This window comes from Oncorhynchus keta, chromosome 19 (genome assembly GCF_023373465.1).
Source record: "Oncorhynchus keta strain PuntledgeMale-10-30-2019 chromosome 19, Oket_V2, whole genome shotgun sequence".
Classification (NCBI taxonomy): Eukaryota; Metazoa; Chordata; class Actinopteri; order Salmoniformes; family Salmonidae; genus Oncorhynchus; species Oncorhynchus keta.
The window spans coordinates 49,231,995-49,258,663 of NC_068439.1; the positions used below are offsets into that span (position 1 = coordinate 49,231,995).

General features: G+C 44.8%; 1 protein-coding gene across 3 annotated transcripts in view; it reads left to right on the top strand.

Annotated features, from left to right (window-relative positions):
* The window catches only part of LOC118378260 (1-phosphatidylinositol 4,5-bisphosphate phosphodiesterase beta-1-like), a 246,931-nt gene that overhangs the window by 38,527 nt on the left and 181,735 nt on the right, over positions 1 to 26,669 (top strand). For all 3 annotated transcript variants that reach the window (XR_008071039.1, XM_052470709.1, XM_052470708.1), the window contains exon 3: positions 11,772 to 11,840. Coding sequence is in view for 2 of the 3 variants with exons in the window: in XM_052470709.1 (XP_052326669.1) it covers positions 11,772 to 11,840 (69 nt within the window). In the remaining variant the exon portion in view is untranslated. The remainder of the gene's footprint in view (positions 1 to 11,771; positions 11,841 to 26,669) is intronic.

The following is a 26,669-nucleotide window of genomic DNA, read 5'->3' on the forward strand; positions in this document are numbered from 1 at the left end:
GCTGCCCCTCTAGTTTGGAGACTGTCCCAGAATACATCTTGTCCCTTTGTCACTTCTTATTTTTGGAAAGGACAGATAGACAGACACAGTTGTATCTTTAGAGCCCAATATAGACCCTGTTATTTAATACTGTATGGAGCTAGCATGTCGGCCTAGCCTGTCAGCGCTGAGGAAAGCCCTATTTGGCCGCCTGGGTGATTTAAGAGTCACACAGTTTTCTAAGTGAAATGGAAACTGTTGGAATTGACAACACTCTATGGGCTAACATTCTGATATCTGTCCCGTCTTAATCAAACTAAAGTATTATTCTTCAAAACCCTGAAGAGATTAATCCATCTCCGCTATCTACTCTGCAGTAAATCAGAAGAAATTGTTATCATTCCTCCTCTTTCCCTGTAAAGCAATCATTCAATCTCCCCATCTCCCTCACTCTCACTCTCCCCTACCCTCAAACTCTTCCCCCATCCCACCACCCCAAGGCTCTCACTCAATCCCCATTTCCGTACCCCAAGCACACACCCTCCCTCCCCTGGTAGCAACCCTGCAGAGCGCACATCGGTTTGTAACCTGGGAACTGTCAACCATGCTGCTCGCTATCCCTGTGGCAGTCAGCAACGCTTCCCTCACTCACATGCTTACCTTTCTCCCTCTCCCCACTCCCTCCCTCTCCCCCACTCTCTCTCCCTCCCCCCACTCTCTCCCTCTCCCCCACTCTCTCTCCCTCTCCCCCACTCTCTCTCCCTCTCCCCCACTCTCTCTCCCTCTCCGTCCTCTATTTTTTTTCTCTCTTCCTCCATCCCTGGCTTGCTTGATTACCTCTCTCCGTCTCTCACTCCCATCTCTCACTCCTATTCCTTTATTCCCTCTCCATTCTCTATTCTTTCTCCCTTTCTCCACCCCTGGCATGCTCAGTCACCTCTCTCCATCTCTCACTCCTTTATTCTCTCTCTCTCCCTCCATCCATCCACCTTGGGAAAAAAAGCCAACTATATCTATACCAGATAGTCCGATCTTGATTGCGCTGCAGCACATCTACACACATGTTATCTCAAGCAATTCATATATTATCACTGGCTTTCTTATTGACAAAGAAACACAGAGACACACCCAGGGAAGCAGGGAGACAAAGTGAGAAGCAGGGAGACACAGAGAGACAGAGGGACACAGACAGACAGGGAATCACAAGGTGTGTTATCCTCAGGCCAGTGCAGGTTAAGCATGTTCATTCCGTTCTCCTGGTTCTCTGGCTGGCCCTGCTGGCTTCCTGAACGTGTTGGGGATTCTAATAGGCTCTCCTGGCTGTATTGTTGCACAAATGAATATCCTCAGAGACAGACATTTTGGATTGGACAAGACATGTAAACGGAACAGATGTGGGATTGTAAAGAACGAAACCACTTGAATTCAATGTGTGAATAGATTGATAAGTGACCGAACATATCTATGTGAAAAGACCAATAGAAATGAATAGTTGTTTGACAGATCCAGTCAAGCGTAAGCGGAGAGAGATAATTATGTTGTTTTTTTTATTCTCGTAAAATCAGTGTACAAGTTGCACCAGCCAGCTGAATTACCATTGTAGTTTGCGAAAAGAAAAGTTTAACACTAATCCACAGAGCGGAGAGCCTTGTGTTTGCAGTAGTGCCCGAGGGCACTGGGCCCCACCGTGGAGCTTCATCCTGGGGCCCTGCTGTTCCACGAGGCCGTCCTGCGGAGCTCCGTCCTCTTAAAGACACTTCATAGGCAGGTTTTTACAGGCAGGATGGGAAGTTGAATTCTGACCCCCCGCAAACACACACTAATTGATCGAATCTGAGGGGGAGGGAGAGGAGAGGGGAGAGAATGCGTGATAAGAAAGATGAGGGGGAGAAGGATGGAGAAAAGAGGCTGGTGAATGTCTCCATCACCTCCGTGAAAGGCAACGAACGTTGTTAAGGGAGTGTAGAGTAAAGAGCTCCTCTAGTGCTCCTCATATAGAGATGTCCATATAAGCAAAGCAGGTATGTCTATTACATCTGCATTGTCTTGTAACTCTTCCCTCAGCGGCCAGTTTATTAGGTACATCCATCTAGTTCCAGGTCAGAGCCCCCCTCCTGCCTCCAGAACAGCCTGAATTCTTGAGGCCATGGCATTCAGTCATTGCTTAATTGGTATCAGGGGACATAACATGTGCCAGGAAAACATTCCCTACACCAGTACACCACTGCCAACAGCCTGTACTGTTGACATCAGGCAGGATGGGCCAAATCCTGACTCTGCCATCAGCATGACGCTAGAGGAAGTGGGATTCGTTGGACCAGACATTGGTTTTCCACTCCTCAATTGTCCAGTGTTGGTGATCGTGTGCCCACTGGAGCAGTTTCTTCTTGTTTTTAGCTGATAGGAGTGGAACCCGGTGTGGTCCTCTGTGACAAGGACCGACAAGTTGCGCATTCTGAGATGCCGTTCTGCACACCGCTGTTGTACTGGCCGTTATTTGTCTGTTTGTGGCCCGCCTGGTAGCTTGCACGATTCTTGCCGTTCTCATTCTACCTCGCTCGTCAACGAGCTGTTTTCGCCATCAGCCACTGACTGGATGTTTTTTGTTTGTCGCACCATTCTCGGTAAACGTTGGTGCGCAGGAGGGACGGCCGTTTCTGAGAGACTGGATCCGGCGTGCCAGGCACCGACGATCATACTGGACCACGCTCAAAGTTCAGTTACAGTAACTGAATGCCTCGATGCCTGTCTGCCTAATTTATATAGCCACGTGACACACCGTCTGTAGGAACGATCCATTTTTTGTGAACGGGGTGGTGTACCTAATAAACTGTGTTTATGGTTGGTCGTTTCTGCATGTGTCAGTCATTTGTTTATGCCTATGGAACCTGATCAAAAGTATTACACTATAGGGAGAGAGAGAGAGAGAGAGAGAAATAGTCATTGCACATTCTTTGACAGTGAAAGAGTGACCCCATGGATCACCAGCCTGATGTAATGTTGACTGCTATGAGTGGAGGTCCAGACTCCCAAATGGCACCCTATACCCTACAAATGTGCACTATTTTTAACCAGGAACCGTAGAGTGGAGGGCTCTGGACACAGAGGGCGTTTAACACAATCATAATACAGCTCGTTTCAAAGACACCATTTTAGCAAATTATGATGATAGAAAGGTATGCTCCTTCCTTCGCTCCTTCTCTCTCTTCTCGCCATTTGACTTGGCAGTGGCTTGGTGCAGAGAGGCCAAAGTTGAGGCTACGTGGACTCTGTGACGGCTGCATCTCGTTCTTGTGACGTTGGTCAATGAAAGAAAATGACTTGTGATACTTCTGTACCCTGCTTTCCACCAATCACAATTGTCATTTCTGACCCCGAAGAAATATCTCCATGGTTATTTGTAGTGTGGAAGGATACATGATTAGATTTTATGGGATTTGATTTACTTTCAATTGGTGGTTGCTTTACCTACCTTAAATGAGCTCATTGTAAATCACTTTGCATAAGAACATCTTCTAAGTCACAAAAATGTATATTTAATTGTGTGGGCACCTGTTATTTGAATCACTTGTCCATGTCAGCCTGCCTTCAATGCCTCAACAGTATGTACTGTGAATATTTCAGTGCCCCCATTTTGAGTAACATCCCGATGCTTTCAGCCTAGCTAAGACTGTGTGGTCTTCTGTTGCCTCCATGGAACATGGAACTCTAAAATGGAACATGGAACTGAAAAGGGCCTCGCCCGACTCTAGTGTATCAATAATGGATTGTAAGTGCGGTCTAGACCTCCATTTGGAGTGGTGGTGCAGTGGTATTTAAGATGTGGTTAGTGAGAGCCCTGGTGGGGAGAGGCATATTTAAATCATAATGTGGTTCCTATCTCATGTCCTCCTTTCACTAACAAGGCCTGAGAGGAGAGGGGAGGGGAGGGAAAGTTAGAGAAATAGAGCAGAGATGGAGAGAGCGATATGTGCTTCGTTGAAAGTAAAGGCTTGGGTCTGTAATGGTTTGCCCCATTGACCTCCAGCCATCCAGCTGAGCTAACATACACAAACATGTGCACTCGCTTACTCACCAAGTCATTAGCACAACACTGTCCAACAAGTACAGATGGCATGTGGAGAAGACAACGGAATGGTTTAATAATATAAGCCATTTAGCAGACGCTTTTATCCAAAGCGACTTACAGACTTGCTTGCTAAGTATGGGTGGTCCCGGGAATCAAACCCACTACCCTGGCGTTACAAGTGCCACGCTCTACCATGTGAGCTACAAAGAACCACATCAAAAGTAGAAAGAGATTAGACAAAGCGAGAGAGAGAACTAGCGAGAGACCAGGAAGCCTACATTATTTAGTTGGTTTTAGAACAGCAACAGTTGTTGGTGTCAAGTGCAACAGTGGGTGGTGTTCATAACTGTGCAGGTGATGAGAAGACTGGATCCAGAGTTTTGAGTGCTATAACATGTTACCTGCACGAACAGCCCTATTAGATTGAGGAGCACCGGCATAACCCTGGCACAAAACATTAACTCCTTGAACGGACAAATTCACTTTTTATAACCCCCCCCACTTGGTTTGGAGAAACTTACCCCACCAGCGATATACTTCCTCGTTCTGTAGTTGCAGTTGCACAGATAAAACAAGAACGAAGGCTCCAAATATGTCCTTTTAGAAATGGCAACGCTCTCAGTATGCAGGTCTTTAGATGTTGTTCACGTTAAATTGTGTCATTTCAAGCTTGATCTGCAACGTTCCGTGTGCGTGCATGCGCAGGCTTTATGTCACCACAATGGGAATAAGAAAGCACATGCGCGCTCGCACACGGAGAAGTATCGCTCAAGTCAAAACGAAATGGAATGAAACATTGCAGATAAAGTAAAAAATGACACAATTTCAATTTCTGAACACTTCTATAACATTTAATTAACATAAAAAAGTTGTATTAGAAGACCGCCGAGGTCGGTCCCTCCCCTTGTTCGGGCGGCGTTCGGCGGTCGACGTCACCGGTCTTCTAGCCATCGCCGATCCACCGTTCATTTTCCATTTGTTTTGTCTTGTTTATTCCCGCACACCTGGTTTGCATTCCTTCAATAATCGTCTTGCATATAACCCTCTGTTTCCCCTGTGTCTGTGTGTGGAATTGTTATATGTGTACTCCAGGCTGGTTTGCCCCTGAGTTATTGTAACACGTGTGTGTTTAGTTTTCTGACTACCATGTTTTTGTTCGCCTCAATAAAGGGCTCCGTTTGCTACCCATTTCTGCTCTCCTGCGCCTGACTTCCTTGCAGCCAGTTACACACTCCTTTACAGTTACAAATAGGTTAACTTGTCCTTTAAACAGGTAGCCTAGTGTATAATATAAAGTATTTCATATTTAAACAGTGATAACATGTTTGAAAGTCAATACTGTTGCCCAATATACACAACAATGACCAACAATTAACACGTTCATCAAAACAAAGACAACATTTGCATATTAACATTAGCGTTTGTAATAAACAATGAAAACACCCCGAAATAGGAGAAACCAAATAACCAGAGGCGGGAAACCTGTGGATAAAGTCGTGAGCTTGACTGGCGCGTGTACCCCTCATAGTGTATTCATTCTGCCGGTTCTGTTGCAAAACGCTTCTTCAACAGAAGCAAGTGGAACGAAATGGGGAGGGAAGTACCTGAATTTGTCCAGTAGAAACATTTTGCGACTGTTAGGCGGAATGAATACTCTCCAGTATTGGTGTTACTGATCGAAGAGAAGACAAATAGCATTTATTTCTAAACACAGTAGCCCTAAGTGATAGGTTACTATTACCAGACTGGCGTCTGGTCTATTCACGATGCCAAGCACAATGTTAACAATTGTGAAGAAATACACAATACAAAGCAAGTGTTGTTTGTAACAAAATAAATAGTGTTTGTGTGAGGAGAGGAGGGAAGTAGCCGTTGAGTGTGTGTGTGTGTGTGTGTGTGTGTGTGTGTGTGTGTGTGTGTGTGTGTGTGTGTGTGTGTGTGTGTGTGTGTGTGTGTGTGTGTGTGTGTGTGTGTGTGTGTGTGTGTGTGTGTGTGTGTGTGTGTGCGGATGAGTTTGTGTCTGTGTGAGTGTGTGAATCCTCTTTTTGGCAGGATTTCAGTCCACCTGGGGAGATTTGTAGCCTACTTATGGTCAAATTGCACTCGTCAGTGTGTTATTGTAAGACAGTGAGTGTTAGTGTTTCTAGGCTGGGTGACATGCATACAGTACAACCGTATCCTCTCCAAATGAATCCCCTGTGTGTTTCCTAACCACTACCCCACACACACACACACACACACACACACACACACACACACACACACACTGTTCTGTACACTCAGTGTATATGACTCTGGGCTAAACCATTATGTCACATCACGATGACATCACCATTGACGAGGGCTGTCAATCATTGTCGGTAGACTATGCTATCGTAATATATCGCCCAACCCTAGTTTACACTCGACACGATGAGCAGTGGTTAGGGTATGGTTGAGATAACAAATAAAGGAACACCTTCATAATTTTGAGTTGCCCTCAGAACAGCCTCAATTGGATTCTGGGTTTGAGTCCAAGCTCTGTCGCAGCTGGCCGCGACTGAGAGACCCATGGGGTGGCGCATAATTGGCCCAGCGTCGTCCGGTTTAGGGGAGGGTTTGGCCGGCAGGGATGTCCTTGTCCCATCGCGCACTAGAAACTACTGTGGTGGGCCGGGCGCAGTGCGCCCTGACAAGGTCGACGACATCCGATCCTCGTTTGCTAAGTCAAACGGCACCGCTGGTTCTGCTCACACTGCCCTACCCTGTGCTCTGACCTCTTTCTCCCCTCTCTCTCCAGATGAAATCTCGCGTCTTGTGACGGCCGGCCGCCCAACAACCTGCCCGCTTGACCCTATCCCCTCCTCTCTTCTCCAGACCATTTCCGGAGACCTTCTCCCTTACCTCACCTCGCTCATCAACTCATCCCTGACCGCTGGCTACGTCCCTTCCGTCTTCAAGAGAGCGAGAGTTGCACCCCTTCTGAAAAAACCTACACTCGATCCCTCCGATGTCAACAACTACAGACCAGTATCCCTTCTTTCTTTTCTCTCCAAAACTCTTGAACGTGCCGTCCTTGGCCAGCTCTCCCGCTATCTCTCTCTGAATGACCTTCTTGATCCAAATCAGTCAGGTTTCAAGACTAGTCATTCAACTGAGACTGCTCTTCTCTGTATCACGGAAGCGCTCCGCACTGCTAAAGCTAACTCTCTCTCCTCTGCTCTCATCCTTCTAGACCTATCGGCTGCCTTCGATACTGTGAACCATCAGATCCTCCTCTCCACCCTCTCCGAGTTGGGTATCTCCGGCGCGGCCCACGCTTGGATTGCGTCCTACCTGACAGGTCGCTCCTACCAGGTGGCGTGGCGAGAATCTGTCTCCTCACCACGCGCTCTCACCACTGGTGTCCCCCAGGGCTCTGTTCTAGGCCCTCTCCTATTCTCGCTATACACCAAGTCACTTGGCTCTGTCATAACCTCACATGGTCTCTCATATCATTGCTATGCAGACAACACACAATTAATCTTCTCCTTTCCCCCTTCTGATGACCAGGTGGCGAATCGCATCTCTGCATGTCTGGCAGACATATCAGTGTGGATGACGGATCACCACCTCAAGCTGAACCTCGGCAAGACGGAGCTGCTCTTCCTCCCGGGGAAGGACTGCCCGTTCCATGATCTCGCCATCACGGTTGACAACTCCATTGTGTCCTCCTCCCAGAGCGCTAAGAACCTTGGCGTGATCCTGGACAACACCCTGTCGTTCTCAACTAACATCAAGGCGGTGGCCCGTTCCTGTAGGTTCATGCTCTACAACATCCGCAGAGTACGACCCTGCCTCACACAGGAAGCGGCGCAGGTCCTAATCCAGGCACTTGTCATCTCCCGCCTGGATTACTGCAACTCGCTGTTGGCTGGGCTCCCTGCCTGTGCCATTAAACCCCTACAACTCATCCAGAACGCCGCAGCCCGTCTGGTGTTCAACCTTCCCAAGTTCTCTCACGTCACCCCGCTCCTCCGCTCTCTCCACTGGCTTCCAGTTGAAGCTCGCATCCGCTACAAGACCATGGTGCTTGCCTACGGAGCTGTGAGGGGAACGGCACCTCAGTACCTCCAGGCTCTGATCAGGCCCTACACCCAAACAAGGGCACTGCGTTCATCCACCTCTGGCCTGCTCGCCTCCCTACCACTGAGGAAGTACAGTTCCCGCTCAGCCCAGTCAAAACTGTTCGCTGCTCTGGCTCCCCATTGGTGGAACACACTCCCTCACGACGCCAGGACAGCGGAGTCAATCACCACCTTCCGGAGACACCTGAAACCCCACCTCTTTAAGGAATACCTAGGATAGGATAAGTAATCCTTCTCACCCCCCCCCCCCTTTAAGATTTAGATGCACTATTGTAAAGTGACTGTTCTACTGGATGTCTTAAGGTGAATGCACCAATTTGTAAGTCGCTCTGGATAAGAGCGTCTGCTAAATGACTTAAATGTAAATGTAAATGTACGGTGTTTCCCCCGACACATTGGTGCGGCTGGTTTCTGGGTTAAGCGAGCATTGTGTCAAGAAGCAGTGCGGCTTGGCTGGGTTGTGTTTCGGAGGACGCATGGCTCTCGACCTTCACCTCTCCCGTCTCCGTATAGGAGTTGCAGCGATGAGACAAGAATGTAACTACCAATTAGATACCAGGAAAATGGGTAGGAAAAGGAGTAAAAAAAAAAAGTTTAAAAAAATTAACAGCCTCAATTGGACTCTAAAGGTGTGTGTGTGTGTGTGTGTGTGTGTGTGTGTGTGTGTGTGTGTGTGTGTGTGTGTGTGTGTGTGTGTGTGTGTGTGTGTGTGTGTGTGTGTGTGCGAGGCGTCAAACGTTTTCCACAGGGATACTGGCCCATGTAGACACCAATGCTTCCCACTGTTGTGTCAAGTCGGCTGGATGTCCTTTGGGTGGTGGACCATTCTTGACACACCCGGGAAACCGTTGAGGGTGAAAAACCCAGCAGCGTTGCAGTTCTACACACTCAAACCGGTGCGCCTGTCACCGACTACCCCACCCCGTTCAAAGGCACTTCTATCTTTTGTCTTGCCCATCCACCCTCTGAATGGCACGCGGACACAATCCACGTCTCAATTGTCTCAAGGCTTCAAAATCCTTCTTTAACCCGTCTCCTCCCCTTCATCTACACTGACAGAAGTGGATTTAACAGGTGACATCAATAAGGGAGCATAGCTGTCATCTGGATTGTCATCAGTCTGTGTCATGGGACGAGCAGGTGTTCCTAAAGAGTTTAGGCCAGGTCTGCTATGTTCGCGCCCATATAGACCTTTTGTTTTTGAAAATGTTGTTGATGCCTGCCTCTGACAGTTGCCTGGGAGTTGAACAGACGTTGTTATTGATTAGCATTCGCCGTACTGTGTGTCCAAGTCTTTACGGCGTTGTGGTGTCAGCAAATTGCACATCTTCTTTCACTGGACATCTTCATAGGCACTGAAAACTATCATAAATAAACAGCACGAGGCGGAAGCGTTCACTATCACTCAGAAACGGCTATGGAGGAGAAACGGAATCTTCCCGCTCGTTGGCCTAACTCTCTCTATATATATATGGATCTGGCTCAGCCTATTTGAACTTGACTGGGGTCCGCGCAGAACAGAGTCTCGCAGCACACAGCAGGGCAGCACACAGCAGGGCAGCACACAGCAGGGCAGCACACAAGTGACATTCCGAGTAATTTGCCGATTCCTCTTTGCCTATTTTAATACATATGTTCTGTATAGAAGGCAGGAGTGGAATGTAGGCCAGACAGAGTGGAGAATTACACCAAAACAGAGCAAAATGTCCAGTCAGATAACATTGTTCCTCTCTCTCTCTCTCTCTCTCTCTCTCTCTCTCTCTCTCTGTCAGATGCACGGGCCTTAAGCGCTCCACACAGGCTATCTGATGGAGCTTCGTTTGCAAAGCTCTCTATGCGGTTTGTGTGTTGAATGAGTGGAACGCGATGGAAATGGGGCTCCTTAGCTCTTTGTGCGTAGACTGTGAAATCACGGTGGAGAGCCCTTTAGGCTCTAGCACAGTGGTGTAGTGGGGGCTATACCCACTTTTTGTTCAGTGGGCATTGCGTATACTCTGATCTGCATGCCCATTGATGCGTACTGTATCAAAGTAGTCTAGCGGAGGTACCAATGATGTATTGCAATAGAGAAGTAATGCAGGAAGCAGGCTACACAATGGTCAAGCACGTGAAATATTTGCATGCGTGCCTTGAGTGTAATATCGCAGCAAGAGTGCGCAGCTCTCCACTGGTTGTCACATGGGAGGAGCTCACAGAGTAACGACATCGGTAGCCAGTGGTGTAGTTAAGAGAGACCTTTCAACTTGTGATATCTACCTATAAATGCAACAACTGGGTATTGAAAAGGTTTGGTCCGAAGTCTTGGTTGAATCTTTGCGATGTGCAGTTCAGTCATAATGCAGTGTTTGAATAAACATTTCTAAAGGCTTTCCCAAAAAACCTTCCCAATTAAATGTTGACTGCAAAGTAGGCCTGCCTGGCAGAGTGATTTTAGGATGATTTGTATCAATTGAGAGGGCAAACTCTGCCATTACATCGTGTACACTGCAGGCCTACATTGTACAGTACAGAAAGACCGCCAGCCAAATGTACTCTTGCCAGGTGTCCAATTGAGTTAAAGGGCAACTACACTCTCAGACATCCGAAATGGTCTCCTTATGTGCTTTAATCATTCTTGTGGAATTATAACATCTGACTATTGTTGTTTTTCTATTTAAAAAATACATTTTGTTGAGAGTGAAACCTGAAATAGGGTGCCTATCCTGTTTGGGTAATTTTGCGCAATAATCTGAGTATGCTCACTGTTTATAACAGACGCTCCTTAACTATCTTGTGTCTAGCTTATTTTTAAAAAATGATCATGTTTCTAAAGTGTATGTGTATTAAGAAATAAATGACGCATTCGACCGGGAAAATCCCTCGCAACCATGCGAGGTTGAAAACCAAATAGCCAATAACCTGTCCTCCTACTGGCCTATCATAAAATATTTAAGACAAGTTAAAGTTATGAACAGAAGCTTTTTCCCCCAAATATTCTAGACTAAGAAGGTGTTGTCCTAAAGTCTAAGCATAGGCTATTCTCAATCACAGCTTTATGAGAGATGTAACACACAGTTTGATTTATTTACTATTTTATGAGGCAAATAAAGCTATGACTATCCCGTTCTGGAAATGGGAGACAGGTTATACTTAATGGAGTGGCCAGAAACTCACTACGGTACGACCGTTCCTCAGCAGACTGTTGCTGCTTCATCAATGTTGCACCACACACACACACACACACACACACACACACACACACACACACACACACACACACACACACACACACACACACACACACACACACACACACACCCTGTTCCATGCTGAAGCTCCTCCACCAGAAAGGTATATTAGGAAATATTTGCCTGCACTTATCCTCTGTCCAGGCTTTCAACAACATTATCTTTCAACAGTATTATCTTTCATCATGATTCATCCAGTTGTAGCATTCGATTTCACGCTATAGCCCAACGTTGGGCTATACTAATCCTTTTAATTGCACTTTTGGGGTGGCTGATAAAGGGTGATACCATTGTATATCATAATGTTTTATCGGTACATAATCAACCATACAGTCAGTGAACCCACATGTGACTGAAACGTACTCTTCTATTTCTGTTGGTTTCTTAAAGGACACTGATCTCCTGGACATCGCCTATATCAAGGACGCCAGGAACGGAAAATGCACCAAGACGCCAAAGGTATGTCAAGTCAGACCAGTGGTTTCCGCTCGGTGCTCGATTCAAATGGATTCAGATGTACTGTACATCTGTGTATCTCATTGTCTTTATACCAAAAGCTCCATTCCAATCTCTATAACAGGGCTTTATGAGAAACCCTGGAAGAGAGACAAGCTAATCGGATAATAATGTAGTTTTATGGAGGCTATATCGGGACAGGAATAGGAGGCGGAAGAGGAAGAGAGAGACAGAGACACGGCTCTGTGTGCTATAGGGATCAGACAGGGACATTTGAATAGATCTGCATATGGATACAGAACTGGACATGTGTGTGTGTGTGGTGCTTATGTTAGGCATTATGTTAACTGTACTTTCAGTACTGTATGGCTGGTGTCTCTAAGCTAGGGCTCTGACGGTCATGGTATTTTGGATAACGGTAATTGGCCAAATGACTGTCGTCCCCTTAATAACCTTTCAAATAGCAGCAGATATATATATATATATATATATCCACAAATTGGGAGAATATAAACATTCTTTCAAATTGACCCACATTGTAAAAGAGCCAACTTCGTCGTAGTCGTAGATTTGTTTTGTTGTATAGAAATAACAAAACGTGCCGAAACGCTGCTGTTGTTCTTCAGTGTACATGTAACCAGGTCCACAATCCCGATGCTTCCAGGTAGGGAAATAGCAGCTGCGAGACGAGCCCTGGGGCTTCAGGCTATTCGGCGTGGTAGAGTGGGAAATGTGGGGACCCGTTGTCCAAGTAGGCTACACGTAGCTATGTGTGTGGAAAACATCACAGGTAAGACATTTATACTGAACAAAAATATAAATGCAACATGCAACATGCAAAGTGTTGGTCCCATGTTTCATGAGCTGAAATAAAAGATCCCAGAAATGTTCCATACACACAAAAAGCTTCTTTCTCAAATGTTGTGCACAACTTTGTTTACATCCGTTCTCGTGAGCATTTCTCCTTTGCCAAGATAATCCATCCACCTGACAGGTGGGGCATATCAACAAACGGATTCAACAGCATGATCATTGCTCAAGTGCACCTTATGCCGGGGACAATAAGCCCAGGACCTACACATCAGGCTGCGTCACCTGCAGGATCGTCTAAGACTAGACAGCTGATGAAACTGTGGGTTTTCACAACCGAATCATTTTTGTTCAAACTGTCAGAAACGTCTCCGGGAAGCTCACATGCGTGCTCGTAGTCCTCAACCGGGCCTTGACCTGACTGCAGTTCAGCGTCGTTATCGACTTCAGTGGGCAAATGTTCACCTTCGATGGCCACTGGCGCACTGGAGAAGTGTGCTCTTCACGTATATCCCGGGCAAATGACAGACAGTGTGTATGGCGTCGTGTGGGGCGAGCGGTTTGCTGATGTCAACATTGTGAACAGAGTGCCCCATGGTGGCGGTGGGTTTGTAGTATGGGCAGGCATAAGCAACAGACAACAAACACAATTGCATTTTACCAATGGCAATTTAAATGCACAGAAATACCCTTGACGAGATCCTGGGGCCCATTGTTGTGCCATCCACCGCCATCACCTCAAGTTTCAGCATGATAATGCACGGCCCCATGTCGCAATGATCCGTACACAATTCCTGGAAGCTGAAAATGTCCCAGTTCTTCCATGGCTTGCATACTAACAAGCAGGGTTGGGGGGAGTAACGGATTACATGTAATCCATTACATGTAAGGGATTACAAAAACAAGTGACTGGGATCTGTTACATTACCAGCAAAAATATTGTAATCAGATTACAGGTACTTTTGAAAAAACTAGACGATTACTTCGAGGATTACTTTTAAATTCAGAAAGGAGGTTTGCAAAATAATGTATTTGACACTTCTGTTTTCTCAATGACATTCAAATTGAAAAAAAAAGGCGCTAGTTTAAGTTTGTTCCATCTGAGCGATTCTGGCTACAAATCAGTGACCACAATGGTGACGCACCAAATGTGTTTGATGGATCCTGGGAAAAGATCAGGAATAGGCTTTTGTAGGCTACAGTCCAAGCTATGTTTTCCAATGATGCGACTGCTGTCGGCATCCAAAGATTACCCAACTTGAATAAAGGCTTGGAGGTCAGGATGACAGTAGTGGTGTAGCCTACGGGGATACGGATATCACTTATTATTGATATCTACACAGCGCATTGATGTGACTCACGCTGCTGCTCTCTCATCTAGCTATTCGTGCCTTACAGAGTGTGGTTGTTGTAGATGGCTGTTCACAAATCTGTGTGTATTTGACCCCAATAATGGTTGAATTCAAGAAGTTTAAGCTGCCTATCAATCATTGTTTTTGAAACCAGTGGACAGCCAGTGAAAAATGCACTCTCGCAACAGCAGCACAGTGCAGATCGCAGCCTATGGAATAAAAGTGGAGCTTTTATTTCTCAATCTAATTCACGCTGATAAATTGCTTTTATCCATAGGCCTAATGGACATGTTCAAACGCGCACACTTTTGATAGACTTAAAGTGGCAATCTGTAGTTGCTACATCCATTTTTGGACATAAAAATGATTTGATTCTTGAAGAATTGCTTCATGAGCTTAGTTCACCTGTCACACTCCATGAGAACCCAAAATATAAGCTTGTTTTTCTCCAATGTTTGTAAATGTAAACAAACACTGTATAGCCTCATAACATGGTTAAAACAATCATTTGGATATCATGATTGGTCAGTCCTTGCAATCCACAACTCTCTATTAATCTGAGAGTGGTTACATTTCTCCAGGCCCATCCCTCAGCTTTTTCCCAAAACAGAGGCGGGGCGACCGTTTTGTTGTTGTTTCATCTGTGGATTTTCCCTTTAAACAGCTGCACATGATCAAGATATCAAAGTGTCACCAACAGTAAGGTAAACAATAGGCCTATAGCAAATGCAGCATATGGCATTCATTTTTCACATGTAAATAGCTCAAAGCATGCCATTCCATGAGCGCAGCATTGATCTTTCAACTCGATTCAATGAGCCCAGTCAGTCAATAAAATCATAAACAACAGAGTTTGGTTTTTAATGTAAAGATATAATTTTATCGTATTATTATATGTGGTAGAAAGCCTACATAACCAACCCATAAAGTAAAATGTAACATTCATATATGGCCAGCTATGTAAACTTTAACATTGATTTATCCCTGGTAACATACATTTTTGTCTTCTTCTTATGCCTCTTAAGGGGAAAGTAATCTAAAAGTAACTGAATGTAATCAGATTACGTTACTGAGTTTGGTAATCCATAAAGTACGTTACTGATTACAATTTTGGGCAGGTAACTAGTAACTGTAACGGATTACATTTAGAAAGTAGCCTACCCAACCCTGCTCACCAGACATGTCACCCATAAGCATGTTTGGAAGGCTCTAGATTGATGTGTACGACAGCGTGTTCCAGTTCCCAACAATATACAGCAACTTCGCCATTGAAGAGGAGTGGGGCATTAGGGAGGCCCTACAAAATTACATTTTCTAAGTAATGAGAATGTTAGAGAGCAGGCAATGTTGAAAATGAATCTTTATACATGTTGAAATCTTCTTAAATGTGGTTCTGTAATTGATTAAAACAAGCAGACAGCAAGGAAATTGCTTATGAGCCTATAGAGTAACCTAGGTAACCACACGTTGTTTTCTCCACAGGCGCGCGGGGCCACGACGTTCTATCTAATACCGACTTGGACTATTGCGCGTGTACCCATATAGGAGCAAAGCAGGAAGTAAAAGCAGGAAGTGTACCCATATAGGAGCAAAGCAGGAAGTAAAAGCAGGAAGTGTACCCATCAATATGTGCTGTGATTTATTGATTCAACTCAACTGACATTACAAAAAATACATAACATTGCATAAGCCACATCAGTAAACATAAGTTTTCATGACGATTCTACATTACAGTGGAAATGATTGCATCACAATACCAGGCAGCCATTGCGAGTGTACCCATGAGTTTACCTGTCAAATGGCCAGGGTTAGAGGTTCCAAGCCCATTCTATTCATTGTTTTCTACAACACCTTGTCAACAAACCTTCATCACGTTGTTAATAAGAGTCCATGTTAACGCAGAAACTGACTCAATCGCACGAATGCCCGGCCATCCATCAGTCAGCTGTTCGTTCCCTAATAAAAAATTCACTAGCGTTCAAAAGTTTGGAGTCACTTAGAAATGTCCTTGTTTTTGAAAGAAAATATTTTGTCAATTAAAAAAACATAACATTTATCAGAAATACAGTGTAGATTTTGTTAATGTTGTAAATGACTATTGTAGCTGGAAATGACAGATTTTTGTATTGAATATCTAAATAGGCGTACAGAAGAAACTTTTTGCAATTATGTTAGCATGCTGAAAATTGTTGTTCAGATTAAAGAAGCAATAAAACTGGCCTTCTTTAGACTAATTGAGTATCTGGAGCATCAGCATTTGTGGATTCAATTACAGGCTCAAAATGGCCAGAAACAAAGACTTTCTTCTGAAACTCGTCAGTCTATTCTTGTTCTGAGAAATTCCATGTGAGAAATTGCCAAGAAACTGAAGATCTCGTACAACGATGTGTACTACTCCCTTCACAGAACATCGCAAACTGGCTCTAACCAGAATAGAAAGAGGAGCGGGAGGCCCCGGTGCACACCTGAGCAAGAGGACAAATACAGTATCTAGTTTGAGAAACAGACGCCTCACAAGTCCTCAACTTGCAGCTTCATTAAACAGTACCAGAAAAATACCTGTCTCAACGTCAACAGTGAAGAGGTGACTCCGGGATGCTGGCCTTCTAGGCAGATTTTGTCTGTCCAGTGTCTGTTCTTTTGCCCATCTTAATCTTTTATTTTTTATTGGCCAGTCTGAGATATGGCCTTTTCTTTACAGAGTCGCAAAGTGTTGTCATGGCCTTGGCCTGTCTGAGTGTTGCATTCTGGCTACAGCTGCTACAAAAGGAGCAAAAGAGACTTTAACATAACGATTGTTGGCATGATTCACTCCAGTAATTGCTATGGTAAACAACAACATAAATTGTAGTATTTGGGTGGAATGGACACAAGGTCCAGACAAAACTTGACTTCCACTTCATCCGAACCCCTCTGAAAGACACACATACATGCTGGAGAGGTCGCTCGTGGAGCAGTTGTTCCGGTGAGTTAAGTGTCTAGCTCAAGGACACAACAGCAGGCAACAGCATCTGATACCAGCTCACTTTTGTCCCCCGTCCGACCCGGGATTTGAACTGGCAACTCCCCAGTTGCTGGCTCGCCGCTCTAAATGACGAGCTAACTGCCATTTCAACCGTTTAACGGCCAATGGTCACTGCCCCTCTGTGATGCTCTTGTTCTAAGTGCAGAGAAGACAGACCGCTAACAATGCATACCAACACAACTGGCAACTGTTGCTTTTGACGCCAAATAAATGTTTTGTCATGTCCAATCTCATAGGAATGTGTACACTCAGTTGGAAAACTATCTGCAACCGCCAAAGAATCTGTCAGGCATATTTGGGCACAATGTCAAGCCAAATATGGAATTCTCCACGGCTCTCTGGTCATTCATATCTCACTTTAAACGTATTACTACAACACTGCATGAATTATGGTGCACTCTGCATTTTAATTCCCAGACCAATGGCTAAATTGCATCAATTCGTCTGCATGTGTTTCTTTGCTGATAAACTGTTGTAATAATATCAGTGGCAATGGCGTCACACCGTCGCCTCGGTCATCTCAGTAAAATCAAATCCAATTTTATGTGCCACATGCTTCGTGAACAATAGGTGTAGACTAACAGTGAAATGCTTACTTACGGCCCTTACCAACAATCCAGAGAAAGATATAGAACAATAATAACACAAGGAATACATACACAATGAGAAACGATAACTTGGCCATATACACAGGGTACCAGTACCTTGTTGACGTGCAGGGGTAATTGAGGTAGATAGGTACAAATAGGTAGAGAGAGATAAGAGAGAGATAAGAGAGAGAGAGAGAGAGAGAGAGAGAGAGAGAGAGAGAGAGAGAGAGAGAGAGAGAGAGAGAGAGAGAGAGAGAGAGAGAGAGAGAGAGAGAGAGAGAGAGAGAGAGAGAGAGAGAGAGAGAGAGAGAGAGAGAGAGAGAGAGAGAGAGAGAGAGAGAGAGAGAGAGAGAGAGAGAGAGAGAGAGAGAGAGAGAGAGAGAGATACTTTTCTTTAAAATGGATTAAATGGCAAAGTGTGTAACTGGCCTACACACAATACCCCATAATGTCAAAGTGTAATTATGTTTTTCTACATTTTTACCAATTAATTAAATACTTGAAGATGAAATGTCTTGGGTCAATAAGTATTCAATCCCTTTGTTATGGCAAGCCTAAATAAGTTCAGGAGTATTAATGTTCTTAACAAGTCACATAATAAGTTGTATGGAGTCATTGTGTGTGCAATAATAGTGTGTAACATGATTTTTAAATGACTACCTCATATCTGTACCCTACACAATTATCTGTAAGGTTCCTCAGTGGAACAGTGAATTTCAAGCACAGATTCAATCACAGAGACCAGTGGAGGTTTTCCACTGCTTTGCAACAAAGGGCCCCTATTGGTAAATGGATAAAACATTTAAAAAAGCACACATTGAATATCCCTTTGAGCACTGTGACGTTATTAATTACACTTTGGATGGTATATCAATACACCTAGTCACTACAAAGATACAGGCATCCTTCCTAACTCAGTTGCCGAAGAGGAAGGAAACCGCTCAGAGATTTCACCATGAGGCCAATAAATCAGGTTGCAAAATTGAATCGCTGTAATTGGAGAACACTGAGGATGGATCAACAACGTTGCAGTTACTTCTCAATACTAACTTAAACGACAGAGTGAAAAGTAGGAAGCCTGTACAGAATACAAATATTCCAAAACATGCATCCTGTTTGCGACAAGGCACTAAAGTAATACTGCTAACGTTGCTCATTAAAGGAAGTGCATGCTCAGTCTCCTCCTGTACTCCCTGTTCACCCATGACTGCATGGCCAAGCACGACTCCAACACCATCATTAAGTTTGCCGATGACGCAACAGTGGTAGGCCTGATCACTGACAATGATGAGACAGCCTATAGGGATGAGGTCAGAGACCTGGCAGTATGGTGCCAGAATAACAACCTCTCCCTCAACATGATCAAAACAAAGGAGATGATTGTGGACTCCAGAAAAAAGGGGACCAAGCACGCCCCCATTCTCATCGACAGGGCTGTAGTGGAGCAGATTGAGACCTTCAAATTCCTTGGTGTTCACATCACCAACAAACTCTCATGGTCCATACACACCAAGACAGTCGTGAAGAGGGCACGACAACGCCTATTCAGGAGACTGAAAAGATTTGGCATGGGTCCTCAGATCCTCAAAAAGTTCTACAGCTGCACCATCGAGTTGCATCACTGCCTGGTATGGCAACTACTCGGCCTCCGACCACAAGGCACTACAGTGGGTAGTGCATATGGCCCAGAACATCACTGGGCCAAGCTTCCTGCCATCCAGGACCTCTATACCAGGCGGTGTCAGAGGAAGGCCCCAAAAAATTGCCAAGGACTCCAGCCATCCTAGTCATACTGTTCTCTCTGCTACCGAAGGGCAAGCAGTACCGGAGCGCCAAGTCTAGGTCCAAGAGGCTTCTTAACAGCTTCTACCCCCAAGCCATAAGACTCTTGAACAGTTAATCAAATGGCTACCCGGACGATTTGCATTGTCCCCCCACCATGTTCTTATGCTGCTGCTACTCTGTTTATTATCCATGTATGGTCACTTTACCTCTACCTACATGTACGTATACCAACATGGACATATTACCTCAATTACCTCGACTAACCGGTGCCCCCACACATTGACTCTGTACGGGAACCCCCTGTCTATAGCCTCCACATTGACTCTGTATCGGAACCCCCTGTCTATAGCCTCCACATTGACTCTGTACCGTAACCCCCTGTCTATAGCCCCCACATTGACTCTGTACCGTAACCCCCTGTATATAGTCTCCACATTGACTCTGTACCGGAACCCCCTGTCTATAGCCTCCACATTGACTCTGTATCGGAACCCCCTGTCTATAGCCTCCACATTGACTCTGTACCGTAACCCCTGTATATAGCCTCCACATTGACTCTGTTCCGTAACCCCCTGTCTATAGCCTCCACATTGACTCTGTACCGGAACCCCCTGTATATAGCCTCCACATTGACTCTGTACCGTAACCCCCTGTATATAGCCTCCACATTGACTCTGTACCGGTACCCCCTGTATATAGCCTCCACATTGACTCTGTACCGTAACCCCCTGTATATAGCCTCCACATTGACTCTGTACCGTAACCCCCTGTATATAGCCTCCACATTGACTCTGTACCGTAACCCCCTGTATATAGCCTCCACATTGACTCTGTACCGGTACCCCCTGTATATAGCCTCCACATTGACTCTGTACCGTAACCCCCTGTATATAGCCTCCACATTGACTCTGTACCGTAACCCCCTGTATATAGCCTCCACATTGACTCTGTACCGTAACCCCCTGTATATAGCCTCCACATTGACTCTGTACCGTAACCCCCTGTATATAGCCTCCACATTGACTCTGTACCGTAAACCCCTGTATATAGCCTCCACATTGACTCTGTACCGTAACCCCCTGTATATAGCCTCCACATTGACTCTGTACCGTAACCCCCTGTATATAGCCTCCACATTGACTCTGTACCGTAAACCCCTGTATATAGCCTCCACATTGACTCTGTACCGTAACCCCCTGTATATAGCCTCCACATTGACTCTGTACCGTAACCCCCTGTATATAGCCTCCACATTGACTCTGTACCGTAACCCCCTGTCTATAGCCTCCACATTGACTCTGTACCGTAACCCCCTGTATATAGCCTCCACATTGACTCTGTACCGTAACCCCCTGTATATAGCCTCCACATTGACTCTGTACCGTAAACCCCTGTATATAGCCTCCACATTGACTCTGTACCGTAACCCCCTGTATATAGCCTCCACATTGACTCTGTACCGTAACCCCCTGTCTATAGCCTCCACATTGACTCTGTACCGTAAACCCCTGTATATAGCCTCCACATTGACTCTGTACCGTAACCCCCTGTATATAGCCTCCACATTGACTCTGTACCGTAACCCCCTGTATATAGCCTCCACATTGACTCTGTACCGTAACCCCCTGTATATAGCCTCCACATTGACTCTGTTCCGTAACCCCCTGTATATAGCCTCCACATTGACTCTGTTCCGTAACCCCTTGTATATAGCCTCCACATTGACTCTGTTCCGTAACCCCCTGTATATAGCCTCCACATTGACTCTGTACCGTAACACCCTGTACAAAGCCTCCACATTGACTCTGTTCCGTAACGCCCTGTATATAGCCTCCACATTGACTCTGTTCCGTAACCCCCTGTATATAGCCTCCACATTGACTCTGTACCGTAACCCCCTGTATATAGCCTCCACATTGACTCTGTACCGTAACCCCCTGTATATAGCCTCCACATTGACTCTGTACCGGTACCCCCTGTATATAGCCTCCACGTTGACTCTGTACCGTAACCCCCTGTATATAGCCTCCACATTGACTCTGTACCGTAACCCCCTGTATATAGCCTCCACATTGACTCTGTACCGTAACCCCCTGTATATAGCCTCCACATTGACTCTGTACCGTAACCCCTGTCTATAGCCTCCACATTGACTCTGTACCGTAACCCCCTGTATATAGCCTCCACATTGACTCTGTACCGTAACCCCCTGTCTATAGCCTCCACATTGACTCTGTACCGTAACCCCCTGTATATAGCCTCCACATTGACTCTGTACCGTAACCCCCTGTATATAGCCTCCACATTGACTCTGTACCGTAACCCCCTGTCTATAGCCTCCACATTGACTCTGTACCGTAACCCCCTGTATATAGCCTCCACATTGACTCTGTACCGTAACCCCCTGTATATAGCCTCCACATTGACTCTGTACCGTAACCCCCTGTATATAGCCTCCACATTGACTCTGTACCGTAACCCCCTGTCTATAGCCTCCACATTGACTCTGTACCGTAACCCCCTGTATATAGCCTCCACATTGACTCTGTACCGTAACCCCCTGTATATAGCCTCCACATTGACTCTGTACCGTAACCCCCTGTATATAGCCTCCACATTGACTCTGTACCGTAACCCCCTGTATATAGTCTCCACATTGACTCTGTACCGTAACCCCCTGTTTTTAGACTCGCTACTGATCATTTATTGTTGCTCCTTAATTCTATTTTTTTTCTCTCTTAAAACTGCCTTGTTGGTTAAGGTCTTGAAAGTAAGCATTTCACTGTAAGGTCTACTACACCTGTTCTATTCGGCGAACGTGACAAATACAATTTGATTTGATTTGAAGTTTGGCAAGCAAGCAAGTATTTTAGCCAAGTAGCCTGGGACAACAAAAACTGGAAGTGTGTACTGTATGACAGAGTGATAGACCGTTCCGTCAACGTAAAAGAGAGGATGCCGGCATTTTCATTTGTCTATATTTTTCTACTTGCATGAATGCTCACGCGCGCACGCACGCACGCATGCACACACTACACACGCACACACAGAAATCAGAACTATGGACAGCCACATCATATATAACTGACGTTATTGGACTAAATTGTTTTTGTTATCTTTTAGATGTCACTGTATAAGGCTAAACAGGTGATTTGATGATGTTGAAATGTTGAAGTTGAAATGGGTCTGGAATAGTGGAGGGAGCTCCATTAACTTGCTTGACCACGCTGTAGGTCATGTAACTATTTGTTACGTGCAGCAGTTTTGGCCGCCTAGCTCTTTGCGAACTGTGTGTAGACCATTTCTTCCTTACAAAGACTACATACATTTTCCAGAATTGTACATAATTTTGACATAACATTGAAGGTTGTGCAATGTAACAGCAATATTTAGACTTAGGGATGCCACCCATTCGATAAAATACAGAACAGTTCCGTATTTCACTAAAAGAATAAACATTGTGTTTTCAAAATGATAGTTTCCGGATTTGACCATATTAATGACCAAAGGCTAGTATTTCTGTGTGTTCATTATAATTAAGTCTATGATTTGATATTTGATAGAGCAGCCTGACTGAGCGGTGGTAGGCAGCAGCAGGCTAGTAAGCATTCATTCATTCAAACAGCACTTTACTGCATTTGCCAGCAGCTTTTAGCAATGCTTGAAGCACAGTGCTGTTTTTGACTTCAAGCCTATCAACTCCTGAGATTTGACTGGCAATACTAATGTGCCTATCAGAACATCCAATAGTCAAAGGTATATGAATTACAAATGGTATAGAGAGAAATAGTTGACGCGTCATAATTCCTATAATAACTACAATCTAAAACTTCTTAACTGGGAATATTGAACCACCAGGTTTCATATGTTCTCATGTTCTGAGCAAGGAACTTAAACATTAGCTTTTTTACATGGCACATATTGCACTTTTACTTTCTTCTTTTTACACTGTGTTTTTGCATTATTGAAACCAAATCGAACATGTTTCATTATTTATTTACTAAATAGATTTTATTTATGTATTATATTAAGTTAAAACATTGTTCATTCAGTATTGTTGTAATTGTCATTATTACAAATATATATATATTTTTAAAAATCAGCCGATTTATCGGTATTGGCTTTTTTTGGTCCTCCAATAATCGGTATCCCTATCGGCGTAATCGGTCAATGCTCAATGCTGTAATCGCTGCCAAAGGTGATTCAACAAAGTACTGAGTAAAGGGTCTGAATACTTATGTAAATGTAATATTTCAGATATTTCAATTTATTGTGGTATTGTGTGTAGATGATGAGGGGAAAAATCAATATAATACATTTTAGAATAAGGCTGCACCATAACAATATGTGGAAAATGTCAAGGGATCTGAATACTTTCCAAAGGCACTGTATATGTTTTTCCACATTCATTCATTGATTCATCTTATGCTACTCAAATATAAATACTTACTGAAGTGGTTGTTCCAGTTTAGATGCTTTAGGTAGTCTCATATTGTGTTACTCTTCCCAAACCTGGGAGTCATTCTGAATGGAGGTCAATATATATTTCAAATCAATCATTCAATAAAATGTATTTATACATCACCAGATGTCACAAAATGCTTATACAGAAGCCCAGTCTAAAACCCCAAAGTGCATGCAATGCAGATGTAGAAGCACGGTGGCTAGGACAAAAATCCCTAGAAAGGCATGAACCTAGGAAGAAACCTAGAGAGAAACCAGTCTCTGAGGGGTGGCCATTTGTCTTCTGGGTGTGACAGGTGGAGATTATAAGATTACATGTCCATTAAGGCCAGATCGTTCTTGGAGATGTTCAAACGTTCATAGATGACCAGCAGGGTCCAATAATAATCACAGTGGTTGTAGAGGGTGCAACAGGTCAGCACCTCAGGAGTAAATGTCAGTTGGCTTTTCATAGCCGAGCATTCAGTGGTCGAGACAGCAGGTGTAGTAGAGTGGGAGGGAAAGAGAGAGGGTGGGAAGAGAGGGAAAGGGAGACGGCAGGTCCGTGGTCAAGGTAGCACGTACGGTGAACAGGTCAGGGTTCCATAACCAAATGCAAAATAGCAGAAACTAGATCAACAGCATGACCAGGTAGAATGGGGACAGCCAGGAGTTGTTAGGCCAGTCCTGAGGCATGGTCTTATGGCTCAGGTCCTCCGGGGGGGGTGTATAGAATTAGAGGGTGCATAAGTTCACACAGGACACCGGATAAGACAGTAGAATTACACCTGATAGGACAGACTGACCCTATTCTATTGCAGCATAGATACTGGAGACAGGGGTGGTTGTGGCACACTGTGGCCCCGTCCGACGACACCCCCGGACAGGGCCAACCAGGCAGGATATAACCCCACCCACTTTGCCAAAGCACAGCCCCCACACCACTAGAGGGATATCACCACCAACATACTACCCTGAGACAAGGCTGTGTATAGCCCAGACAGATCTTCCCTACTGCACGAGCCCGAGGGGGCGCAAAGATCACGTCAGTGACTCAGCTCACTCAAGTCGAGTATAGCGAAAAGAGCCTGGCACGACGTGACGCACCCCTCCTAGGGACGGCATGGGAGAACACTATTAAGCCAGTGACTCAGCCCCCATAATATGGTCCGAGGCAGAGAATCCCAGTGTAGAGAGGGGAGCCGGCTGCTCTCCAGTGCCTTGCCGTTCACCTTCGCAACCCCTGGGCCAGGCTACACTCAATCATAGGACCTCCTTCAGCAAAGACGTAAAAGTTGAGACCGAGTCTGCGTCTCGCACACGGATAGGCAGACCATTCCATAAGAATGGAAAAGGAGAAAACCTTGACTCCAGCTGTTTTTGCTTAGAAATTCTAGAGACAATAAGGAGGCCTGCGCCTTGTCACTGTAGCGTACGTGTAGGTATGTACGGCAGGACAAAGATAGGTCCACAGAGACTAAATTATATCTTTGCGACGTATAAGATCTAAACCAGGCAAGAACTTGTCCGTGTTGACCAATTAGGGTTTCCAATCTCTCCAAAAGAATGTGGTGATCGATGACGTCAAAAGTGGCACTAAGGTCTCGGAGCACGAGGACAGGTGCAGAGCCTTGATCTGAAGCCATTAAAAGGTTGTTTACCACCTTCACGAGTACAGTCTGAGTACTATGATGGGGTCTAAAACCAGACTGGAGCGCTTCGTATACATTATTCGTCTTCAAGACGTCATTGCTGCGCAACAGCTTTTTCTAAAATGTTTGAGACAAATAGGGAGATTCGATACAGGCCCCGCTATCACCCAGAAGGTGAGGTCAGTACAGGTGCATCAAAACTGGGACCGAGAGACTGAAAAACAGCTTCTACCTAAAACGCCATCAGACTGTTAAATAGCCATCACTAGCACAATAGTGGCTGCTGCTCTATAGACTTGAAATCAATCAATAATAATAATAATAATAATAATTGCATTACTCATGTTATATGTACAGTACAGTTGAAGTCGGAAGTTTACATACACTTAGGTTGGAGTCATTAGAACTCGTTTTTCAACCACTCCACAAAATTCTTGTTAACAAACTACAGTCGGTTAAGACATCTACATGGTGGCACAAGTCATATTTCCAACAATTGTTTACAGACAGATTATTTCACTTATAATTCACTGCATCACAATTCCAGTGGGTCAGAAGTTTACATACACAATGTTGACTGTGCCTTTAAACAGCTTGGAAAAATCCAGAAAATTATGTCATGGCTTTAGAAGCTTCTGATGGGCAAATTGACATCATTTGAGTCAATTGGAGGTGTACCTGTGGATGTATTTCAAGGCCTACATTCAAACTCAGTGCCTCTTTGCTTGACATCATGGGAAAATCAAAAGAATCAGCCAAGACCTCAGAAACAAAAAAAAAACTGTAGACCTCCACAAGTCTGGTTCATCCTGGGGAGCAATTTCCAAATGCCTGAAGGTACCAAGTTCATCTGTACAAACAATAGTATGCAAGTATAAACACCATGGAACCACGCAGCCGTCATACCGCTCAGGAAGGAGACACGTTCTGTCTCCTAGAGATGAATGTAGCAAAGGACCTTGTGAAGATGCTGGAGGAAACAAGTACAAAAGTATCTATATCCACAGTAAAACAAGTCCTATATCGACATAACCCGAAAGGCCGCTCAGCAAGGAAGAAACCACTGCTCCAAAACCGCCATAAAAAAACAGACTACGGTTTGCAACTGCACATGGGGACAAAGATTGTACTTGTTGGAGAAATGTCCTCTGGTCTGAGGAAACAAAAATAGAACT